Source organism: Macaca thibetana, chromosome 9 (assembly GCF_024542745.1).
Source record: "Macaca thibetana thibetana isolate TM-01 chromosome 9, ASM2454274v1, whole genome shotgun sequence".
Lineage (NCBI taxonomy): Eukaryota > Metazoa > Chordata > Mammalia > Primates > Cercopithecidae > Macaca > Macaca thibetana.
This window is the reverse complement of record NC_065586.1, coordinates 74,009,361-74,029,288: the sequence shown is the minus strand read 5'-3', so window position 1 is coordinate 74,029,288 and position 19,928 is coordinate 74,009,361. Positions and strand designations below refer to the sequence as shown.

The 19,928-nt window shown below is 38.0% G+C and overlaps 1 protein-coding gene across 5 annotated transcripts in view; it reads right to left on the bottom strand.

The window, feature by feature from the left end:
• Nucleotides 1-453: 453 nt before the first annotated feature.
• The window catches only part of SLC16A9 (solute carrier family 16 member 9), a 59,885-nt gene continuing 40,410 nt past the window's right edge, over nucleotides 454-19,928 (bottom strand). For all 5 annotated transcript variants that reach the window (XM_050803048.1, XM_050803049.1, XM_050803050.1 and 2 more), the window contains 3 exons: nucleotides 15,376-15,471; nucleotides 3,386-4,300; nucleotides 454-2,651 (listed from right to left, as the gene is read on the bottom strand). In XM_050803048.1, coding sequence (XP_050659005.1) covers nucleotides 2,473-2,651; nucleotides 3,386-4,300; nucleotides 15,376-15,471 — 1,190 coding nt within the window. In that variant the 3' untranslated portion in view covers nucleotides 454-2,472. The remainder of the gene's footprint in view (nucleotides 2,652-3,385; nucleotides 4,301-15,375; nucleotides 15,472-19,928) is intronic.

Here is a 19,928-nt window from a genome sequence, read left to right as displayed (position 1 = left end):
CATGTTTGAAATTAAAGGGTTTACTTTAATTTCTACAAAGAGAAACATTTTGCGTTTTGGTTTTGGAAATTACTTATACTTTTATAATATGCTGTCCATAGTATTATGACAATTATATTTTAGATTATAAAATGAGGGTCATAATTTCCATCTCACAAGGTTATTATGAGGGTTAAACAACACAAGCTTGAAACATATTAAGAATTCTATAAATAATTGGTGAAATTATTAAGAATTAAGACCTGCAGAGTACTCTTTACAACAAGAGGTAAAGCTGATATACCAGCTTTTTGGAAGGCAATGATCAAAGTAGCTAAGCATTTAGAATATGCTTTTGTCCAGTCACCAAGTTCCAGAGTCTGAATTATGCCGGGTAATTTATAGTTTTACATTCAAGTGATGTGTCACTATAATTGGGTGGAGAACTAAGAGGAGAGAAAGCAACCAAACTGATGCAAAACAAAAATATTTTATTGTAACTTAAAATTCATCCCCTAGACAATAGATAACACACACATTGGATGTTATTTAGTAGACATAGTGAAGATGCCTTTGGACAATTATCAGCATTGATGAATATGAAGATGTCACATCAAAGTCAAACTTTTTCAGGTTATTGAGTTTCCTGAACATAACATTGGCAAAAAGGAACTTTCAACACAACAGGTAGTTTTGTTTTGTTTTTTATGTCACTTATTTTATTTACTAACCTTGATAGGGACTAAAGAATGAGGTACGGAAAACTTTCCAGAAGTCTGAGTGTGGTGTAGAAGTCCAAGACATCTTGGAGCTCCATTATTGCATTATTAAGTAGAATGAACTGTTAGGAAATTCTCCATACTCCAGGTTTACTACATAGAAAAGTACTATTTATCTACCTCACAGAGGTGCTGTGAGGATTCGTGCTTATAAAGTGCTTCAGGCGCCTTCAAAGAAAGGCAACATACAAGTATAAAATAACCATACATATTTCAAAAGAAATGAAAAGATGATTTTGGCACAATGGGAAGGGTGCCTCCTATTTAAAGAACACTTGGCTATTTGTTTATAAAAACCCCCTGACCTCTTGGGTTTTTAGAAAATTATTATTTAAAAGAATAAATGTTTTTCCATTGCCAATCTTATAAAAATTCTCAATCCAGGTTGTGTTATCAGAATCACTCGAAGAGCTCAATAAAATGATAGATGCTTGGGCAACAGCCTACACCAGCAGAATTAAAAGCTCCACACATGATACCCAGGCACCTATATTTTCAAAAAGATCTGTAGAGGATTCTGATGCACACCAAAGTTTAAAACCCATTTCTTTAGGAAAAAAATCAATGTATTAAACATTGGAGTTTATCCCAAGGACATTTTTCTTAAGGTTAAATGCAGTTGAATAAGGGTATGAATTTCTTATTGCCCTTTTCCATTCCCATATCCCACGGAGACTTAGAGCATGCATAGCACATGCACACACACACACATACACACTCACTTTTAGTTCTGCCCTTGAATTAAATTTGATAGTGGTAAAATCCGATAGTAGCAAATAAATGCTTCACCGGGAGGATACGCAAGAACTTGCAACCCATCCCCACTGTGCCCAAAGCAAATGGATGGTTCCCATTTGCCAGAACGGAATGATTGAGAAATGTGTTTCCAATTTGGAAACAGGTAAAATTAGCACTTCCCGGGAAACATCAGCTGAGTGGATGGTCAAGAAACAAAAGTGAGCAAGGCTGGAGTGGCCAACCATGAAGAAAGTCTACAGTGACTACTCCTCCATTTGGAGTTACCCACATCTCAGCAAACACCTTAGGGACTGAAACAGTGTATGCTCAGTGGGTACCAAACAACATGCGAGTACTTCAGTGAGGTAAATAAAACAGAATAATGAAAACTGGTGACTGTAGGTTAAAATAACTTTTAAAAAAAAATGACCAATTTGTTCCACTGCAATTCTTAAGGCTGTTTTAGTAACCACTTTAATTTCCTGGCTGGCTTGAAGTCTTCTGTTTACTAGCAAGTCAAACATAGAGAAGAGAATGATTTATTTCCTAGTGGGCTTCACACATATCTTATCATGCTGGTTGCATCACTTTTAAAATAGGAGTGGTCTCTCTAGGTGCCTTGTAGTGGAATAAATGGAGTCGGCAGAGAAATTATACTTCTTTACACAGAGAAAGCCTTGTGAGGCTGGTCAAACTTTTTACAATGTTAAGAACTAGTGAATAACAGTAAAATAGAATAGTCCCATTGATGGTGCGGGGAGGAGAAAGAGAAAAAAAATACATGAGATAGAGGCTACGCATACACTACATAAAAAATAGGATATGTAAAAAACAATAATAATTCACTCAGAGTCATCCATTGTGAAATTTTGCTATAAGAAAATAATCTTGACTCTAGAAAATTTGCTTGAGAATCTGTTAAAATATCATTGCTACATGGCATAAAATAGCAAAAATAGTGTCTTCCAATATTCCTCTAAACATTAGAGGCAACTTTGTACAAGAAAGTTGTTGGAGCTGGCTTGGGGAGTTGCTTGTTGCATGTATTCCAAGAAGGCAAGGCTGCCAGCAGCAGAATAAAACCTCCCAGCAGGACGCAGAAGCCACTAAAATAAAATGCAATGTCATAGGTCTGGGTCCAGTCATAAAACCAACCTGAAAAGACAGTAAGAAAAAAAGTAAGTTTCATGGAAATAGTACGAACATCCAGCCCACACCCTAATTTCATCAGTTTTATATATAGCTATAATTATGATATATATTACTCTACTACTTCCAACGTGGTTTACTGGGAGTTAGAAGAAGAGAATCTCTCAAATATTTGGATAAGAATAAGCAGGCAGGCTGGGCGCAATGACTCATGCCTGTAATCCCAGCACTTTGGGAGGCCAAGGCAGGTGGATCACGAGATCAGGAGATCAAGACCTTCCTGCCTAACATGGTGAAACCTCATCCCTACTAAAAAAAAAACACACAAACAAAAACAAAAACAAAAATTAGCCAGGCGTGGTGGCAGGCGCCTGCAGTCCCAGCTACTCCAGAGGCTGAGGCAGGAGAATGGTGTGAATCTAGAATGCGGAGCTTGCAGTGAGCTGAGATTGCGCCACTGCACTCCAGCCTGGGCAACAGAGTGAAACTCCGTCTCAAAAGAAAAGAATAAGCAGGCACTTTGAGTTTCTCCCAAATGTAGAGTGAATACAAATCCCAGGGCATACATACTGGCTTTCTCAATTACATCAAAGCAGTCTTGAATAAACCATTACCATGAGATGTTCCATGCAGATTTATTTTGTACAAATTTGTGCTACTATTACAATCTGGATTTCTGTATCTGGAGATATGACAGGGAAGAACAGTAAAATGGGATGACTTTAAGATAAATATCTTACCAACGATGGGTGGTCCAAGGCTATTTCCAAGTCCAGCAAAAAACATTAATATCCCATAGGCATGGGCTAATTTTTCAATTCCCACAGTCTTTGTGGTCACATATGGAAAGATGGACCAATTACCAGTAAAAAACCCTAGAATCGCAGAAAGCAACGCCAGTGTGACATAGCTTTTGGCAAATGGAATTGCACACAAGGCCAGGCCCATGATGATTAAGGTAGCAACATAAAGATACAAGGTATTAATCCACTTGAAGTCAGCCAGTATCCCTAAAAGCAGTTTACCAACTGCTGTCATAATGCCTATAATGGAAATAAGTGGCATAATAAACTCTTCTTCTTTCACATTTGAACTTCTTGCTACATCTTCCATAAGTAATGAAGGTGGAAACCCTCCGATGTCAAAGAGTAAGATAGCAATGAAAAGGGCTGAAAATACTTTGTTTTTAAAAAGAGCCACAGTTTCTCCACAGTAGTTTTTATATAACTGCCACTTCCTTTTGGCAAGCTGTTTGCAAAAATATGTCTGTTCTGCAACTTTCTTTTTGTACGTTTCAGGCTCTTTTGTGTGTGTCACTGTGGGGTTTTTAAGAAGTAGGCTTTCTTGTTTCCAGTCACCATTGGCTAATATGCTCCTGCATTTCTCCTCACTACTGTAGCTCTTGTCAAGAATGTTTATGTTTTCTTCCAGATTCTTTCCTTTTTCATTGTAAATGCAGTATTTATCTGGTAGATCTTCTGGAGCTATTTTTTTAGGCAAAGGACAATCAGAAGATTGGAGGGGTCTCATCAGACTGCCACAGGCTAATATATTTAAAGCTAAAGCACCCACAATCAGCAAGCATCCATCCAGTCCATAGAACTCAACCAGCATCCTCTGCAGAGCAGCATATATGAAAAGGCCAACGCTTGAACCTAAAAAGGGAACGGGAACTGTTCAACCTCGTAATCTCAGGCTCTCAGGATTAGAATTTGTAGTATCACAATTCAATTTATTTTTTACACTGGCATTTATATGTAACTTTATATTAAAATCATAGTAAAGATAGAAGATAACAATAATAACAATAATATAGCAATACTGATAGAACATTTAAGAATTAGAAGTTGCAGCTCAGACACTGTTAAGCACTTCACATTGCACAATCATGTTTAATGCTTTTACTGATCCCATTGAATAGGTCCTATTATTATTTCCAATCTAGAGATAAAGTGACCTAGGGCTGGAATGGTTGAGAAATTTGCCATGGATCAAAAATCTGTAAAGAACATAAATAGGATTCACACTCAGTCAGTTTGACCCCAATAGCCCATATTCTTAACAAGTATCATTGGCTGGGCACGGTGGCTCAGGCCTGTAATCCCAGCACTTTGGGAGGCCAAGGCGGGTGGCTCACAAGGTCCGGAGGTCGAGACCATCCTGGCCAACATGGTGAAACCCCGTCTCTACTAAAAACACAAAAATTAGCTGGGCGTGTTGCCGCACGCCTGTAGTCCCAGCTACTCCGGAGGCTGAGGCAGGAGAATCACTTGAACCCAGGAGGTAGAGGTTGCCGTGAGCCATGATTGCGCCACTGCACTCCAGCCTCGTGACAGAGCAAGACTCCGTCTCAAACAAACAAACAAAAAAACCCCAAAACAAAGTATCATCATGAAACTACTTTCTTTGCACTTATTATGTGTCAGGCTTCATTCTACATATTTATTCCAGAAAAGTAAATTTTCATATTTTACTTTTTAAAAACAGTATATTGCAGTTTAAGGATATTTAAAATGGCTTGATAGTTCAAATCTATTGCTGAATCACCAGAATGAGTGATTCACACTTTTCATGCATTAATGCAATTATGAGAAAAGTATAATTTTTAGGGTATTTAAATTACAAAGTATGCTGGTTTATACATCTGTGTAACACTGTGAATAATTCACATTTTTAGCACTGATCACACTAAACACACAGTGTTGCCAAGTTATGGTAGCCTAATCAATTGGTACTGTTCTCATCTGTTTCTGATTTCAATCTTTAAAAACAGAGCATTTTAAAATTTAAACGTTGTTGGGAAATGTCATGTGAAAAAACAGGAAAAAATAGTCTGAAAAAGTTGATCATGTGTTTAAGATGGTCAATATTAAACTACATTATAACCTCATGAGGATGCCAATAGGACCAAGCTCAGAGGCATCACTGATTGCATGGATATGATTGCTATAAAAACCCATCTTATAAAACAATTCTTCTAAATAGCCAAATGGCTCTGCCTTAGAGTTGTAAGAAAATATTTTCTTTGGGACCTCAGTTGTCCCTTCTTAACATTTTTTAAAGTTAACCCCTTCATTCCCAAAGGAAAAAAAAACTTTGCAAATATTAATGTCTCATGTTAATGTAACGGCAGCTAAAATAGATTGCTAAGAGAGTATCTCTTTGCTAACTACTGAGAAGTAGTAACAGTAGAAAAATGTAATCCTTTCTTTCTCTCATTAAATGTGGCATATACTGTAAAACTTAAAAATGCTACAGAAAACACACTGACAGAATTAAAAACAGCAGGGTGACCTCAGGTATTGCTGGCTGCATTAGTACCCATTAACTATAAATTTGTGATTTTTGCCTTACATTTCTTTGTACAGATTCTAACAAAGTGCCACATCATTAGATACTTAAAACTGCTCTAGGTGTTTTGAAAGTTCTATATTTTCACATGGAACAAATAAACAAACAACTTTCCTATTCTTGCCAACCAAGTTTATCTGTCAACATGATGAAAATCAATTCAACAGATATTTATTGAACACATAAGATAGGAGAGAGTGGGGAAAATCAAATTACACATTGGAGGCTAGTTTCCTCAGCCTTCATCCCACAAGAACATGTCTGTGGTTTAAAAAGACGCAGGAATGGTTGGGCGCGGTGGCTCAAGCCTGTAATCCCAGCACTTTGGGAGGCCGAGATGGGCGGATCAGGAGGTCAGGAGATCGAGACCATCCTGGCTAACACGGCGAAACCCCGTCTCTACTAAAAAATACAAAAAACTAGCTGGGCGAGGTGGCGGGCGCCTGTAGTCCCAGCTACTCGGGAGGCTGAGGCAGGAGAATGGCGTAAACCCGGGAGGCGGAGCTTGCAGTGAGCTGAGATCCGGCCACTGCACTCCAGCCTGGGTGACAGAGCGAGACTCCGTCTCAAAAAAAAAAAAAAAAAAAAAAAAAAAAGATGCAGGATTTTTTCCCCCCAGGGTATTGAAGAGTAATTTAGTTTCCTGGTGGAATTTTGCAAACTGCAAAACTGTGATTTTTTTTTTTTAATTTTAAGTTCCAGGATACATGTGCAGGACGTGCAGGTTTGTTACATAGGTAAACGTGTGCCATGGTGGTTTGCTGCACCTATCAACCCATTACCTAGGTATTAAGCCCCGCATGCAATAGCTAAAACTGTAATTTTTAGTCTTCAAAAAGAACATCCTAATTTTAATATAATCATTGCAAAGGGTTAAGTGAAATAAAACTAATTATGCTTCCATGCATGTTATACATTATTAAAAAGAGAAAATATTAAATGGTGTTCAGGGAACACAAAGCAGTGAGAAATACAGCCATGCTTTAACTCATTAATACCAGGGATCAATAACTTCTGGAAAGGATCAGAGAGTAAATATTTAAGGCATAGAGGGTGTACAATCTCTGTCCCAAACACTCAACTCTGCCCTTGAAGCATGAAACCAGCCAGGGACAATCCATAAAAAAACAAGTATGGCTGTGTTATAATAAAATTTTATTTATGAACACTGAAATGGAAATTGCACCTAGTTTTCACATATTATGAATATTCTTCTTTTGATTTTTTTCAACATTTAAAAAAGTAAAAAGCAATCGTAGCTTGTTAATCATACATAAACCAGCAGTAGGCCAGATTTGGCCCATGGGCATTTCTGGACCAACCCCTGTTCACTACGAAGGAAGATCGCTTTCCCCAAACCTTTATTTCATGCCCACATTCCTTTCTTTCAACTAGATCACAATATTTCAAGTGTTTGGATGTGGGGTTTCTTTTTAATTTTTAAAAAACTCTACTGTGACTTTTGTTTTGTTTATCATATCTTTGACTGAAGGTGGGTTCATACTTCTCCCTAATTTCCCTTCACCGAGCTCCCTGTGAGTTGAAACTGAAAACTCCTTTCAATCTTGACTGTCCATAGTTGCTTCATTTTTTATTTAGTGTGCTATGGACCAGGCCCCTGTGCCCTCCTCTCAAGACTGAGTGAAAAGCAAGATCGATCATCTGTCACAGCATGCAATTCCCAACACCTTCAAAACAAATAAATTTGGACATTAGGGAAACCTAGGTCAGAATTATAACTTCTAACACTTGAGAGCTCTTGTCATGTGCCTTACACATACATCCCTTTCATATGTCCAATAACCCAATGTGATGGGTACTATTTGTAAATCAAAAATAAAATTCTAAGCCACCCAGCCAGCTGATGGACCCTCCCCTTGGCCAAGGATATTCCGAAGTAAACCTGAAACACTAGTTCAGGCCATGATAAGGTCAGAGGGATGGGGGCTAGACATGCCTCATTTTACTCTCCCCTCTTTGGAATTCAGACACAGCTGAGCAGTATTAACATTAAAACAGGCACCTTAAGATTGAAAGAACAGACTCTTTAAGTCTGATAAGAAATACTCCCTTCTATTGATTCTATCTGCATAATGGGACTCTTGGTCTCCATAACCCCTTGTCTTAACCCAGACATTCCCTTGTATCGAATCAGGATCTTTAGACAATAACTTAATCCTTTCAATTTACTGCCAATTAAAAAATTCCTGAATCCACCTACAACCTGGACACCCCTGTTTCCAGTTGTCCTGCCTTTCTAGACCAAGCCAATGTACAACTTACATGTATTGATCGATGTCTTATGTCTCCCTAAAATGTATAAAATGAAGTTTAGCCTGACCACCTGAGACAGAATCTCGTGGCACTGTGTCACGGGCCACTTGTTGCTCATGAAAATTCAAATATTTTAAAGAATTTGACTCTTTTCATCAACATACTATTATCCCCAGTTTACAGTTCCGAAACAGAGGCACAGAACAGTTAAGTAACTTGTCTAACACCAGATAGCTAGTGAGTGACAGAAGGAGCATTCAAAACTAGACAGTATGGATCCAGGATCGTGCTTCTAACTCGACGTCATGCTGCCTCTACAGAAAATACAGTACAGCTGAGACCCACTGTCCTTGAAGCTGCCATACCTACTCTCACAGTCCTTCCTACACTTGTAGAAGATCCTCACAGGTTCTGCAAACTGCAATCCAACTACTCTGGATTCCCCATCTTCTGTGTCTGCATCCCTTCTCCCATCACTGCCTTAGCCATATCCTCTGACTCTGGCCTTGTCTCCGCCTAGACCACAATTCCCACTTCTCACCAGGCAGTGCTTCTTAAAATACACTGGAGAAATATCCAGCTGGATTCAATTCAACCACGAATCACTTTGTTGCCACTCGGTTGGCCTCAGGAACAAAATATTAGTTTGGATCCTGTTGCCAGAATAACTACCGACGTTCTTCAGCCTAGCTAAAAGCCTGACCTTCCAGGGTTACCCACCTGCCTGGGGCTGCTGCCTTTCTTTCAGAGACATCCTGGCCAGAGAGAAGGAATCTAGAGAGCAGGAGTGGCTTTCAAAAGTCTCTAAGATATCTAATTTGGGGGCATTCAATGTCCAACATAACATATGAAGAGAAAGCTTATGGGCCCAGTAAATTGAGAGTCACATGCTGGTGAAGACTTTGCCAAAAGAAAAAGCAAGCGCTTCTAGAAAGTACTTTATCCCTGAAAAAGGTAGGAGAAAAGGAAGGAAAAAAGGGATAAAGTGCTTTCTAGAAGCGCTTGCTTTTTCTTTTGGAGAAAAAAGAATAAAAAGGAACAAAGCCTCCAAGAAATATGGAACTATGTGAAAAGACCAAACCTACTTTTGACTGGTACACCTGAAAGTGATGGGGAGAATTGAACCAACTTGGAAAATACACTTCAGGATATTATCAAGGAAAATGTCCCCAACCTAGCAAGACAGGCCAACATTCAAATTCAGGAAATACAGAGAACAACACAAAGATACTCCTTGAGAAGGGCAACCCTAAGACACATAGTTATAAGATTCACCAAGGTTGAAATGAAAGAAAAAATGTTAAGGGCAGCCAGAGAGAAAGGTCAGGTTACCCACAAAGGGAAGCCCATTGGACTAAAAGCGGATTTCTCTGCAGAGACCTTACAAGCCAGAAGAGAATGGGGACCAATATTCAACATTCTTAAAGAAAAGAATTTTCATCCCAGAATTTTATATCCAGCCAAACTAAGCTTCATAAGTGAAGGAGAAATAAAATTCTTTACAGACAAGCAAATGCTGAGAGATTCTGTCTCCACCAGTCCTGCCTTACAAGAGCTCCTGAAGCAAGCACTAAATATGGAAAGGAAAAACAGGTACCAGCCACTGCAAAAACATACCAAAATGTAAAGACCATCAACACCATGAAGAAACTGCATCAACTAATGGGCAAAATAACCAACTAGCATCATAATGACAGGATCAAATTTACACATAACAATATTAACCCTAAATGTAAATGGGCTAAATGCCCCAATTAAAAGACACAGACTGGCAAATTGCATAAAGAGTCAAGACCCATCGGTGTGTTATACTCAGGAGACCCATCTCATGTGCAAAAACGCTCGTAGGCTCAAAATAAAGGGATGGAGGAAGATTTACCAAGCAAATGGAAAGGAAAAAAAAGCAGGGGTTGCAATCCTATTCTCCGATAGAACAAATTTGAAAGAAACAAAGATCAAAAAAGACAAAGAAGGGCAGTATATAATGGTAAAGAGATTGATGCAACAAGAACAGCTAACAATCCTAAATATACATGCACCTAATACAGGAGCACCCATATTCATAAAGCAAGTTCTTAGAGACCTACAAGGAGACTTAGACTCCCACACAATAATAGTGGGAGGTTTTAATATCCTGCTGTCAACACTGGACAGATCAATGAGACAGAAAATTAGCAAGGATATTCAGGACTTAAACTCAGCTCTGGACCAAGCAGACCTAATAGACATCTACAGAACTCTACACCCCAAATCAACAGAATATACATTCTTCTCAGCATCACATAGCACTTATTCTGAAACAGATCACATAATTGGAAGTAAAACACTCCTCAGCAAATGAAAAAGAACAGAAATCATAACAAACAGTCTCTCGGACAACAGGCAATCAAATTAGAACCAGAATTAAGAAACTCACTGAAAACTGCACAACTACATGGAAACTGAACAACCTGCTTCTGAATGACTACTGGGTAAATAACAAAATTAAGGCAGAAATAAAAGTTCTTTGAAACCAAAGAGAACAAAGACACAATGAACCAGAATCTCTGGGACACAGCTAAAGCAGTGTTTAGAGGGAAATTTATAGCACTAAATGCCCACAGGAGAAAATGGAAATATCTAAAATCGACACCCTAACAACTCAATTTAAAGAACTAGAGAAGCAAGAGCAAACAAATTCAAAAGCTAGCATAAGACAAGAAACAACCAAGATCAGAGCAGAACTGAAGGAGATAGAGACAAGAAAAATCCTTCAAGAAAAAAATCAGTGAATCCAGGAGCTGGTTTTTTGAAAAGATTAACAAAATAGATAGACCACTAACCAGACTAATAAATAAGAAAAGAGAATAGAATCAAATAGACACAATAAAAAATGATAAAGGGGCCGGGCGCGGTGGCTCAAGCCTGTAATCCCAGCACTTTGGGAGGCCGAGGCGGGCGGATCACAAGGCCAGGAGATCGAGACCACAGTGAAACCCCGTCTCTACTAAAAATACAAAAAATTAGCCGGGCGTGGTGGCGGGCGCCTGTAGTCCTAGCTACTCAGGAGGCTGAGGCAGGAGAATGGCGTGAACCCAGGAGGCGGAGCTTGCAGTGAGCCGAGATCGCGCCACTGCACTCCAGCCTGGGCAACAGCGTGAGACTCCGTCTCAAAAAAAAAAAAAAAAAAAAAAAAAAAAAAAAAATGATAAAGGGGAGATCACCACTGATCCCACAGAAATACAAATCCCATCAGAGAATACTATAAATACCTCTACACAAGTAAACTAGAAAATCTAGAATAAATGGATAAATTCCTGGACACATACACCCTCCCAAGACTAAACCAGGAAGAAGTTGAATTCCTGAATAGATCAATAACAAGCTCTGAAATTGAGGCAGTAATTAATAGCCTACCAACCAAAAAAATGCCCATGACCAGGCAGATTCACAGCCAAATTCTAACAGAGGTACAAAGAGGAGCTGGCAGCATTTCTTCTAAAACTATTCCAAACAATAGAAAAACAGGGACTCCTCCCTAACTCATTTTATGAGGCCAGCATCATCCTGATACCAAAACCTGGCAGAGACACAACAAAAAAAGAAAATTTCAGGCCAATATCCCTCATGAACATTGATGCAAATTTCCTCAATAAAATACTGGCAAACCAAATCCAGCAGCACATTAAAAAGCTTATCCACCACAATCAAGTTGGCTTCATCCCTAGGATGCAAGGCTGGTTCAACATACGCAAATCGATAAACATAATCCATCACATAAACAGAACCAATGACAAAAACCAAATGATTATCTCAGTAGATGCAGAAAAGGCCTTGGATAAAATTCAACACCCCTTCATGCTAAAACGTCTCAATAAATTAGGTATTGATGGAACATATCTCAAAATATGACAAACCCACAGCCAATATCATACTGAATGGGCAAAAGTAGAAGCATTCCCTTTGAAAACCAGCACAAGACAAAGATACCCTCTCTCACCACTTCTATTCATTATAGTATTGGAAGTTCTGGCCAAGGCAATCAGGCAAGAGACAGAAATAAAGTGTATTCAAATAGGAAAAGAGGAAATCAAATTACCTCTGTTTGCAGATGACATGATTGTATATTTAGAAAACCCCACTGTCTCAGCCCAAAATCTCCTTAAGCTGATAAACAACTTCAGCAAAGTCTCAGGATACAAAATCAATGTGCAAAAATCACAAGCATTCCTATACACCGATAATAGACAGAGAGCCAAATCATGAGTGAACTCCCACTCACAATTGCTACATAGAGAATAAAATACTTAGAAATGCAATTTACAAGGGATGTGAAGGACCTCTTCAAGGAGAACTACAAACCACTGCTCAAGGAAATAAGAGAGGACACAAACAAATGAAAAAACTTTCCATGCTGATGCATAGGAAGAATCAATATCGTGAAAATGGCCATACTGCCCAAGGTAATTTATAGATTCAACGCTATTCCCATCAAGCTACCATTGACTTGCTTCATAGAATTGGAAAAAACTACTTTAAATTTCATATAGAACCAAAAAAGAGCCCATATAGACAAGACAATTCTAAGCAAAAGGAACAAAGCTGAAGGCTTCACACTACCTGACTTCAAACTCCACTACACGGCTACAGTAACCACAACAGCATGGTACTGGTACCAAAACAGAGATAAAGACCAATGGAACAGAACAGGGGCCTCAGAAATAACACCACACATCTACAACCATCTGATCTTTGACAAACCTGACAAAAACAAGAAATGGGGAAAGGATTCCCTACTTAACAAGTGGTGTTGGGAAAACAGGCTAGCCATATGCAGAAAACTGAAACTGAACCCCTTCTTTACACCTTATACAAAAATTAACTCAAGATGGATTAAAGACTTAAATGTTAGACCTAAAACCATAAAAACTCTAGAAGGAAACCTAGGCAATACCATTCAGGACATAGGCATGGGCAAAGACTTCATCACTAAAACACCAACAGCAAGGGCAACAAAAGCCAAAATAGACAAATGGGATCTGATTAAAGTAAAGAGCTTTTGCACAGCAAAAGAAACTATCATCAGAGTGAACCAGCAAACTACAGAATGGGGAAAATTTTTGCAATCTATCCATCTGACAAAGGACTAATATCCAGAATCTACAAGGAACATAAACAAATTTACAAGAAAAAAAAACAACCCCATCAAAAAGTGGCAAAGGATATGAACAGACACTTTTCAACAGAAGACATCTGGCCAGGCACAGTGGCTCATGCCTGTAATCCCAGCACTTTAGGAGCCTGAGGCAGGCAGATCACAAAGTCAGGAGTTTGAGACCACCATGGCCAATGTGGTGAAACCCTGTCTCTATTAAAAATACAAAACTTAGCTGGGCGTGGTGGTGGGCACTTATAATCCCAGCTACTCGGGAGGCTGAGGCAGGAGAATCACTTGAAACTGGAAGGTGGAGGTTGCAGTGAGCCGAGATTGTGCCACTGCACTCCAGCCTGGACAAAAGAGCGAAACTCCATCTCAAAAAAAAAAAGAAAAAGAAAAAAGAAAAGAAAAGAAAAAAGGAAGACATTTATGCAGCCAACAAACATGAAAAAAAAAAAAAACTCATCATCACTGGTCATTAGAGAAATGCAAATCAAAACCACAATGAGATACCATCTCATGCCAGTTAGAATGGCAATCATTAAAAAGTCAGGAAACAACAGGTGCTGGAGAGGATGTGGAGAAACAGGAATGCTTTTACACTTCAATCATTGTGGAAGACAGTGTGGCGATTCCTCAAGGATCTAGAACTATAAATACCATTTGACCCAGCAATCCCATGACTGGGTATATACCCAAAGGATTATAAATCATTCTGCTATAACGACACATGCACATGTATGTTTATTGCAGCACTATTCACAGTAGCAAAGACTTGGAACCAACCCAAATGTCCATCAGTGTTAGACTGGATAAAGAAAACGTGGCATGTATAGGCAGGGCGCGGTGGCTCACGCCTGTAATCCCAGCACTTTGGGAGGCCAAGGAGGGCAGATCACCTAAAATCCGGAGTTCGAGATCAGCCTGACCAACAGGAAGAAACCCTGTCTCTACTAAAAATACAAAATATTAGCCAGGCATGGTAGCACATGGCTATAATTACAGCTACTCAGGAGGCTGAGACAGGAGAACTGCGTGAACCCAGAAGGCAGAGGTTGCAGTGAGCCAAGATCGTGCCATTGCACTCCGGCCTGGGCAACAAAGTGAAACTCCATCTCAAAAAAAAAAAAAAAGAAAAAAAAAGAAAGAAAATGTGGCACGTATACTCCACAGAATACTATGCAGCCATAAAAAAGAATGAGTTCATGGGACATGAGTGAAGCTAGAAACCATAATTCTCAGCAAACTAACACAGAACAGGAAACCAAACACCACATGTTCTCACTGATAAGTGGGAGTTGAACAATGAAAGCATATGGGCACGGGGAGGAGAACATCACACACTGGGCCTGTTGGGGGTGGGGCTAGGGGAGGGATAACATTAGGAGAAACACCTAATGTAGATCATGGGTTGACAGGTGCAGCAAACCACCAGGGCACATGTATACCTATGTAACAAACCTGCACGTTCTTGCACATGTATCCCGGAACTTAAAATATAATAATAATAAATAACAAATAATGAGATGGTTTACTTTGGAGTTTCAGGAAGCAAATACAATGGATGAAAAAATAGCTTTTAAAAAAATATCATAAACACTAGTTTTCAAGTTTTATGGTCATTTAAATTTAAGTTTCTAAAAGTGCTTTGACAATCATAGGTGTCCATGTAAAAATTTATTAATGTTATACTAAATATCAGTTTACAATTTTAGAAGAGCTATATATTTTAGAAAACATCCCATATAAGACATAAAAATTTATAATGTAAAAAAAGAAAAAAGAAAAAAGAAAGTCACTGCCATATTTACGGTGTAAAATAAACTTTCCTTCTAGAAGTAAAGAAATTATTTTGCTACATGATTGGTAGCTGGGTAATGATTGGTTAAACATGTCTGTGCTTGGTAACTTTTTACTTTGTTTAGCAGACTGAATGGTGACAATACTGTACTCAATTTGAAAATTTACCTGTTGAAATCAGGCCAAGCGCTAGGCCTCGGCGATCGTCAAAATACTGGCACGTAATGGTCACTGTTGCAGTGTATAATAAACCACATCCAAGACCTAAGCATGAGAAGACATTGCATAAATTAAGACACTGCATTACATCAATGCAAGAGAAAAAAGGAAAAACAAGTATGCCCAATAGGGCATTCCATTATTCACTGGCTAAAACTGTTATAAGTACAGACTCCTAGATTCCTTCCATGTGTGTAGCCCCAATAGACACCATTGGGCAGCCTCATTTTTCACCCCATACCCTAGATCAGGATCAAGTAAAAAAGCATCCAATGTCTAAAGCATGAATGAATAATGCCAATGTAAATTAAGACATTATGGAGAGAGAGAAAAAATGGCTAAATTCACATACAAAACAGCAAATTTGATCAAGTTTGCCCCTTAGAGATCTATGCCTCTTCCAAGTCGTTGCCCCCAGCTCAGTGTTCTTCTTCTAAGTCCTCTAAACAACTTTTTAAAATACACTTGATCACTCAAAGCTATTTTGTTACAGTTTAGCCTGCACAACCCAGTCTGCAATATGAAGGCCCTGTGGGGTTCTTATATCATCTCACCACAGTGAAATTTATATCTGTAAGTCTTCGTCTTTTAGAGGTGCATATTACCTTATTTAGAAGTAAAATGTAGTAATGTCTTTACTTTAAAATACTTTCACCAAAAAAAGGAAGCACATACAACAAAACACTAACAACTATGGTTGTTTGCTATACTATTCACTTTTCTGTAAATTTGAAATTATTTTATAATTAACAACAAAAAAGTTACAACTAAATTTTTGTTCCTGAATCACAAGGGTAATATTTATCTCCAGATAATCTCCAAGGCTCTTGTTTGCTGGCTTAGTGTTTTCTTCCCTTTTAAGAATCTGACAACCCCAGTTTGTTTTTCATATAACTCTCCTTTGGCCCTCAGTCATTTACTTTATGCCTTTCTTCCACAACATTATCTGTTCTTGAGGATCACTCTAAAACAACACAAGATCCATAGTCTAACAACCGAATTTTAACTATGGCCTATTACGTGAATTATTAAGGTCATTTTCATTACTTAAAATAGCCACCTGGACTATGATTTAAATGAATACATGAGGTTTAACAAATACACTGCATAAACATTTTAGGAAATCAGCACTTAACCCACAACTCAGATGATCATCCATGATTGCATACAGTCTTATTAATGAAATGAGAGAGATTAAAACAATTAGACTTTAAATAACCCTTTAAAAATAGAGTGCCCTTTGATGTCATTTATGGGGAAAAAATACTTTCAAAATCTAAGGCATGAGTTGGATTAATTTATACAGTTGTCATTACTACACAGAGGACATTTCAGAACATGAAATAAGCACTGTTTCTAACCAATCAATTTTGTGAAGCCAATAACTGTCACCCTTAACTAAGACTATTTCTGAAAGCCTTTGGAGGGGGCTTTATTGTAAATAATGCAAATGTAAATTTACATTTGCATTATTCATTCATATTTTCTGTGATTTCATTGTCAGAGCTGTGTCAAAGGTTAAGCATCGAAGACATGAAAAAAAAGACATTTCAGATTACTAAGTGTCAATGCCAAAAAAGTTGAAACAGCAACTTTTAAACTTTAAATCTTATACTAAAGTGAATTTTTAAAAATGATTTGAAAGTCTTAGGGTTCAGATAAGATTACTTCACTTTTTTTTAACGTACCAGAAATCTGAAATGCATTTACTTTAAATTTGTCAGAAAGCAAAAGTTGAGGCCAGACACGGTGGCTCATGCCTGTAATCCCTGCAGTTTGGGAGGCTGAGGTGGGAGGATCACTTGAGGTCAGGAGTTTGAGACAAGCCTGGCCAATATGGCAAAACCCCATCTCTACTAAAAATACAAAAAAATTAGCCAGGCACCCAATGGCACACACCTGTAGTCTCAACTACTCAGGAGGCTGAGGCAAGAGAATCATTTGAACTCTGGAGGTGGAGGTTCCAGCAAGCTGAGATCGTGCCATTGCACTCCAGCCTAGGCAACAGAGTGAGACTCTGTCTCAAAAAAAAAAAAAAAAGAAAGAAAGAAAAGGTGGCATGATTTACACTCTTAATCTGCATCAGGACAACCTTAAACCAGTAGCTGTTAAAGAGAAGTCTGTGTACCTACAGTCCCTAAGATCTTTCATGAAGTTAGTCAAGTCAAAACTATTTTTATAATAATACTGAGATGTTCTCCGCTCTTTTCACTATGTTCACATTTATGCTGATGGTGCAAAAGAGATGGTGAGTAAAACTGCAAAAAGCCTACCACAAACTAAGGTATTCCTAAGGAACTTGACACTTTATAGGCTTCACCACCACACCCTCACAGTCAAAACAAACACATTTGCTTTCAATGCTTCACCTGAATTACAATAATTGCTGCGAGGATAAGCACTTACGATTGTTTTATAGCTAGCTAAAATAACCACTTTTAAAATAGAACATCATTTTATTTGAAACAATGTCTGACAGACAAACTACGGTTATTTAACCTTGGGTGTCTGGCCGATATTTTCTTGGAAATGAACCAATGCTGGGAAACAACTGGCAGTAATTGTTACCAATGATAAAATTCATGTTTTCCAGCAAAAAAACAAAAAACAAAAACAAAAACCAGAATTTTGGAAAACTTGTATCTGTCACTATGCATTTGACAGCTTCCCAATTCATAAAGATTTCTGATGAGCTTTTGGTAATATTAACCAAAGTGATGTTTTACAATAAAATGTGTTAACATTTTTAAGTTCTTGCATAACTCAGCAAATCAATATTTTTCAAATAGCCAATGCATGAAGCTACAAAGTTAGGTTTGAGTAAAGATCTATTCAAAGCACGGAATAAACAAATGGATTTCCTATAACAGAGTATGAAAAGTATACTGATACAGTATCAGGTTCATCATTGCAATTAATCCTTAGGAAACTATCACTTACCAAGTTTCGGTAGAGGAATATCTATAATTACCTATAAAGGCTATTCAACACTCTTCCCTTTTCTAATTACATCTTTGTGTGTGAGACCAGATTTTCTTCATATACACTTCAATCAAGAAGCATATTGTAACATATTGAGTACAGAAGTAGATAGGAGAATATAGCTGCCTTCTATGAAACCAGACATTAAAGAGATTTGCAAACATGTAAGACAATGGCACTCTTTTCACCAAATTTTGTTTGCTTTGGAAAACAGTTATTTTTCATAATAAATATAATATTTATGTTAACATGTACTAGATTTGTTATTTTGAAATGAATAGCTAAATATTTGTAAATGTTGTATCTCTTAATACAGTACATTTTAATAGACTAAATCTAAGTATAATATTCATACTCAAAAGTTTCTTGGTATCTTAAATAAAAGAATATAAAGGGCCCCAAGATCAAACAGTTTGGAAACCACTGCTTAAAGCATTCCTTGGCCTCCAACCAGTTTGGATCAGACCCCTGCCAGTGAAAAAATTCTGTGTACCAACCTCCAGTAAAAGTATAACAATTTTAAAATTAAATACTTGTACTACTGACAATTCACAGCATCAGTATTAGTAAGGCATAGTTGTTTCCCTTTCTTTAAATGGTAAAAACTAAATATATTTACATGTTGCAACATTTCATTTCCACACTTTACCTTCCATTTCACACACTGGAGACACAACTGCAGAGGCCTCTTTCCCCTCATCTCCTCTCATCAAACCAGACATCAAGCTCTTTTTCACACCCACGGCCTAAATTGTCAACCTCACTCTCTCTCTGTACTAACACTGCCTCAGTTCATCTCCTCATCTTTTTTTTTTTTTTTTTGTCTCATCTAAGGCCTCCTAATAGCTGTCTCAGCCTTCAGTACCTTTCCCACCAATCTGTCTTCTAAACTGTTGTCATACAGTTCTCATCATGTCATACTACTGCAATAAAGACCACATAAAACGGTTAGCATCTGGCTTCTGTTACACACCATGCTTTGACATATTTACAACTCCTCACACCATCTGTGCATTCCTTAACAAATGTATATAAAAAGACTGCTGTTTAGCCATTCTATCTTGCTTCTCTGAGTACTTAGGCTACCGAAAGGTCCCCCTCACACCATCCCCACTCCCCTTCTAACCGTATTCACTTGAACCACTTCCTGCCTGTTCTTCAAGACTCAGCTTAAGCATAAATTAAGCATGAAGCCTCCACCGTGTCTCCCCTGCACACGCACATACATTGGCTTCATCACTGCACTTATTGTGCTGTGCTATAAGTTACATATTTTCAAGTCTATTCCTCCAACTAGACAATTGGTTGTGTGGCTTTGGCAAAGTCATTTAAACTCGAATTCCTAGTTTCTTTATCTGTAAAACAATCTCGTAAGATAGTTGTAAAAATTAAGAGACATAAAAAAATGTAAAGATGTAGTTTCTGCCCCTACACTATCATGAGTACTAAAAAATATCCATTATATTGGTATACTTTTTTCATTTTCACCTGAGTATTATGGCATTATGTAGATACTGCCT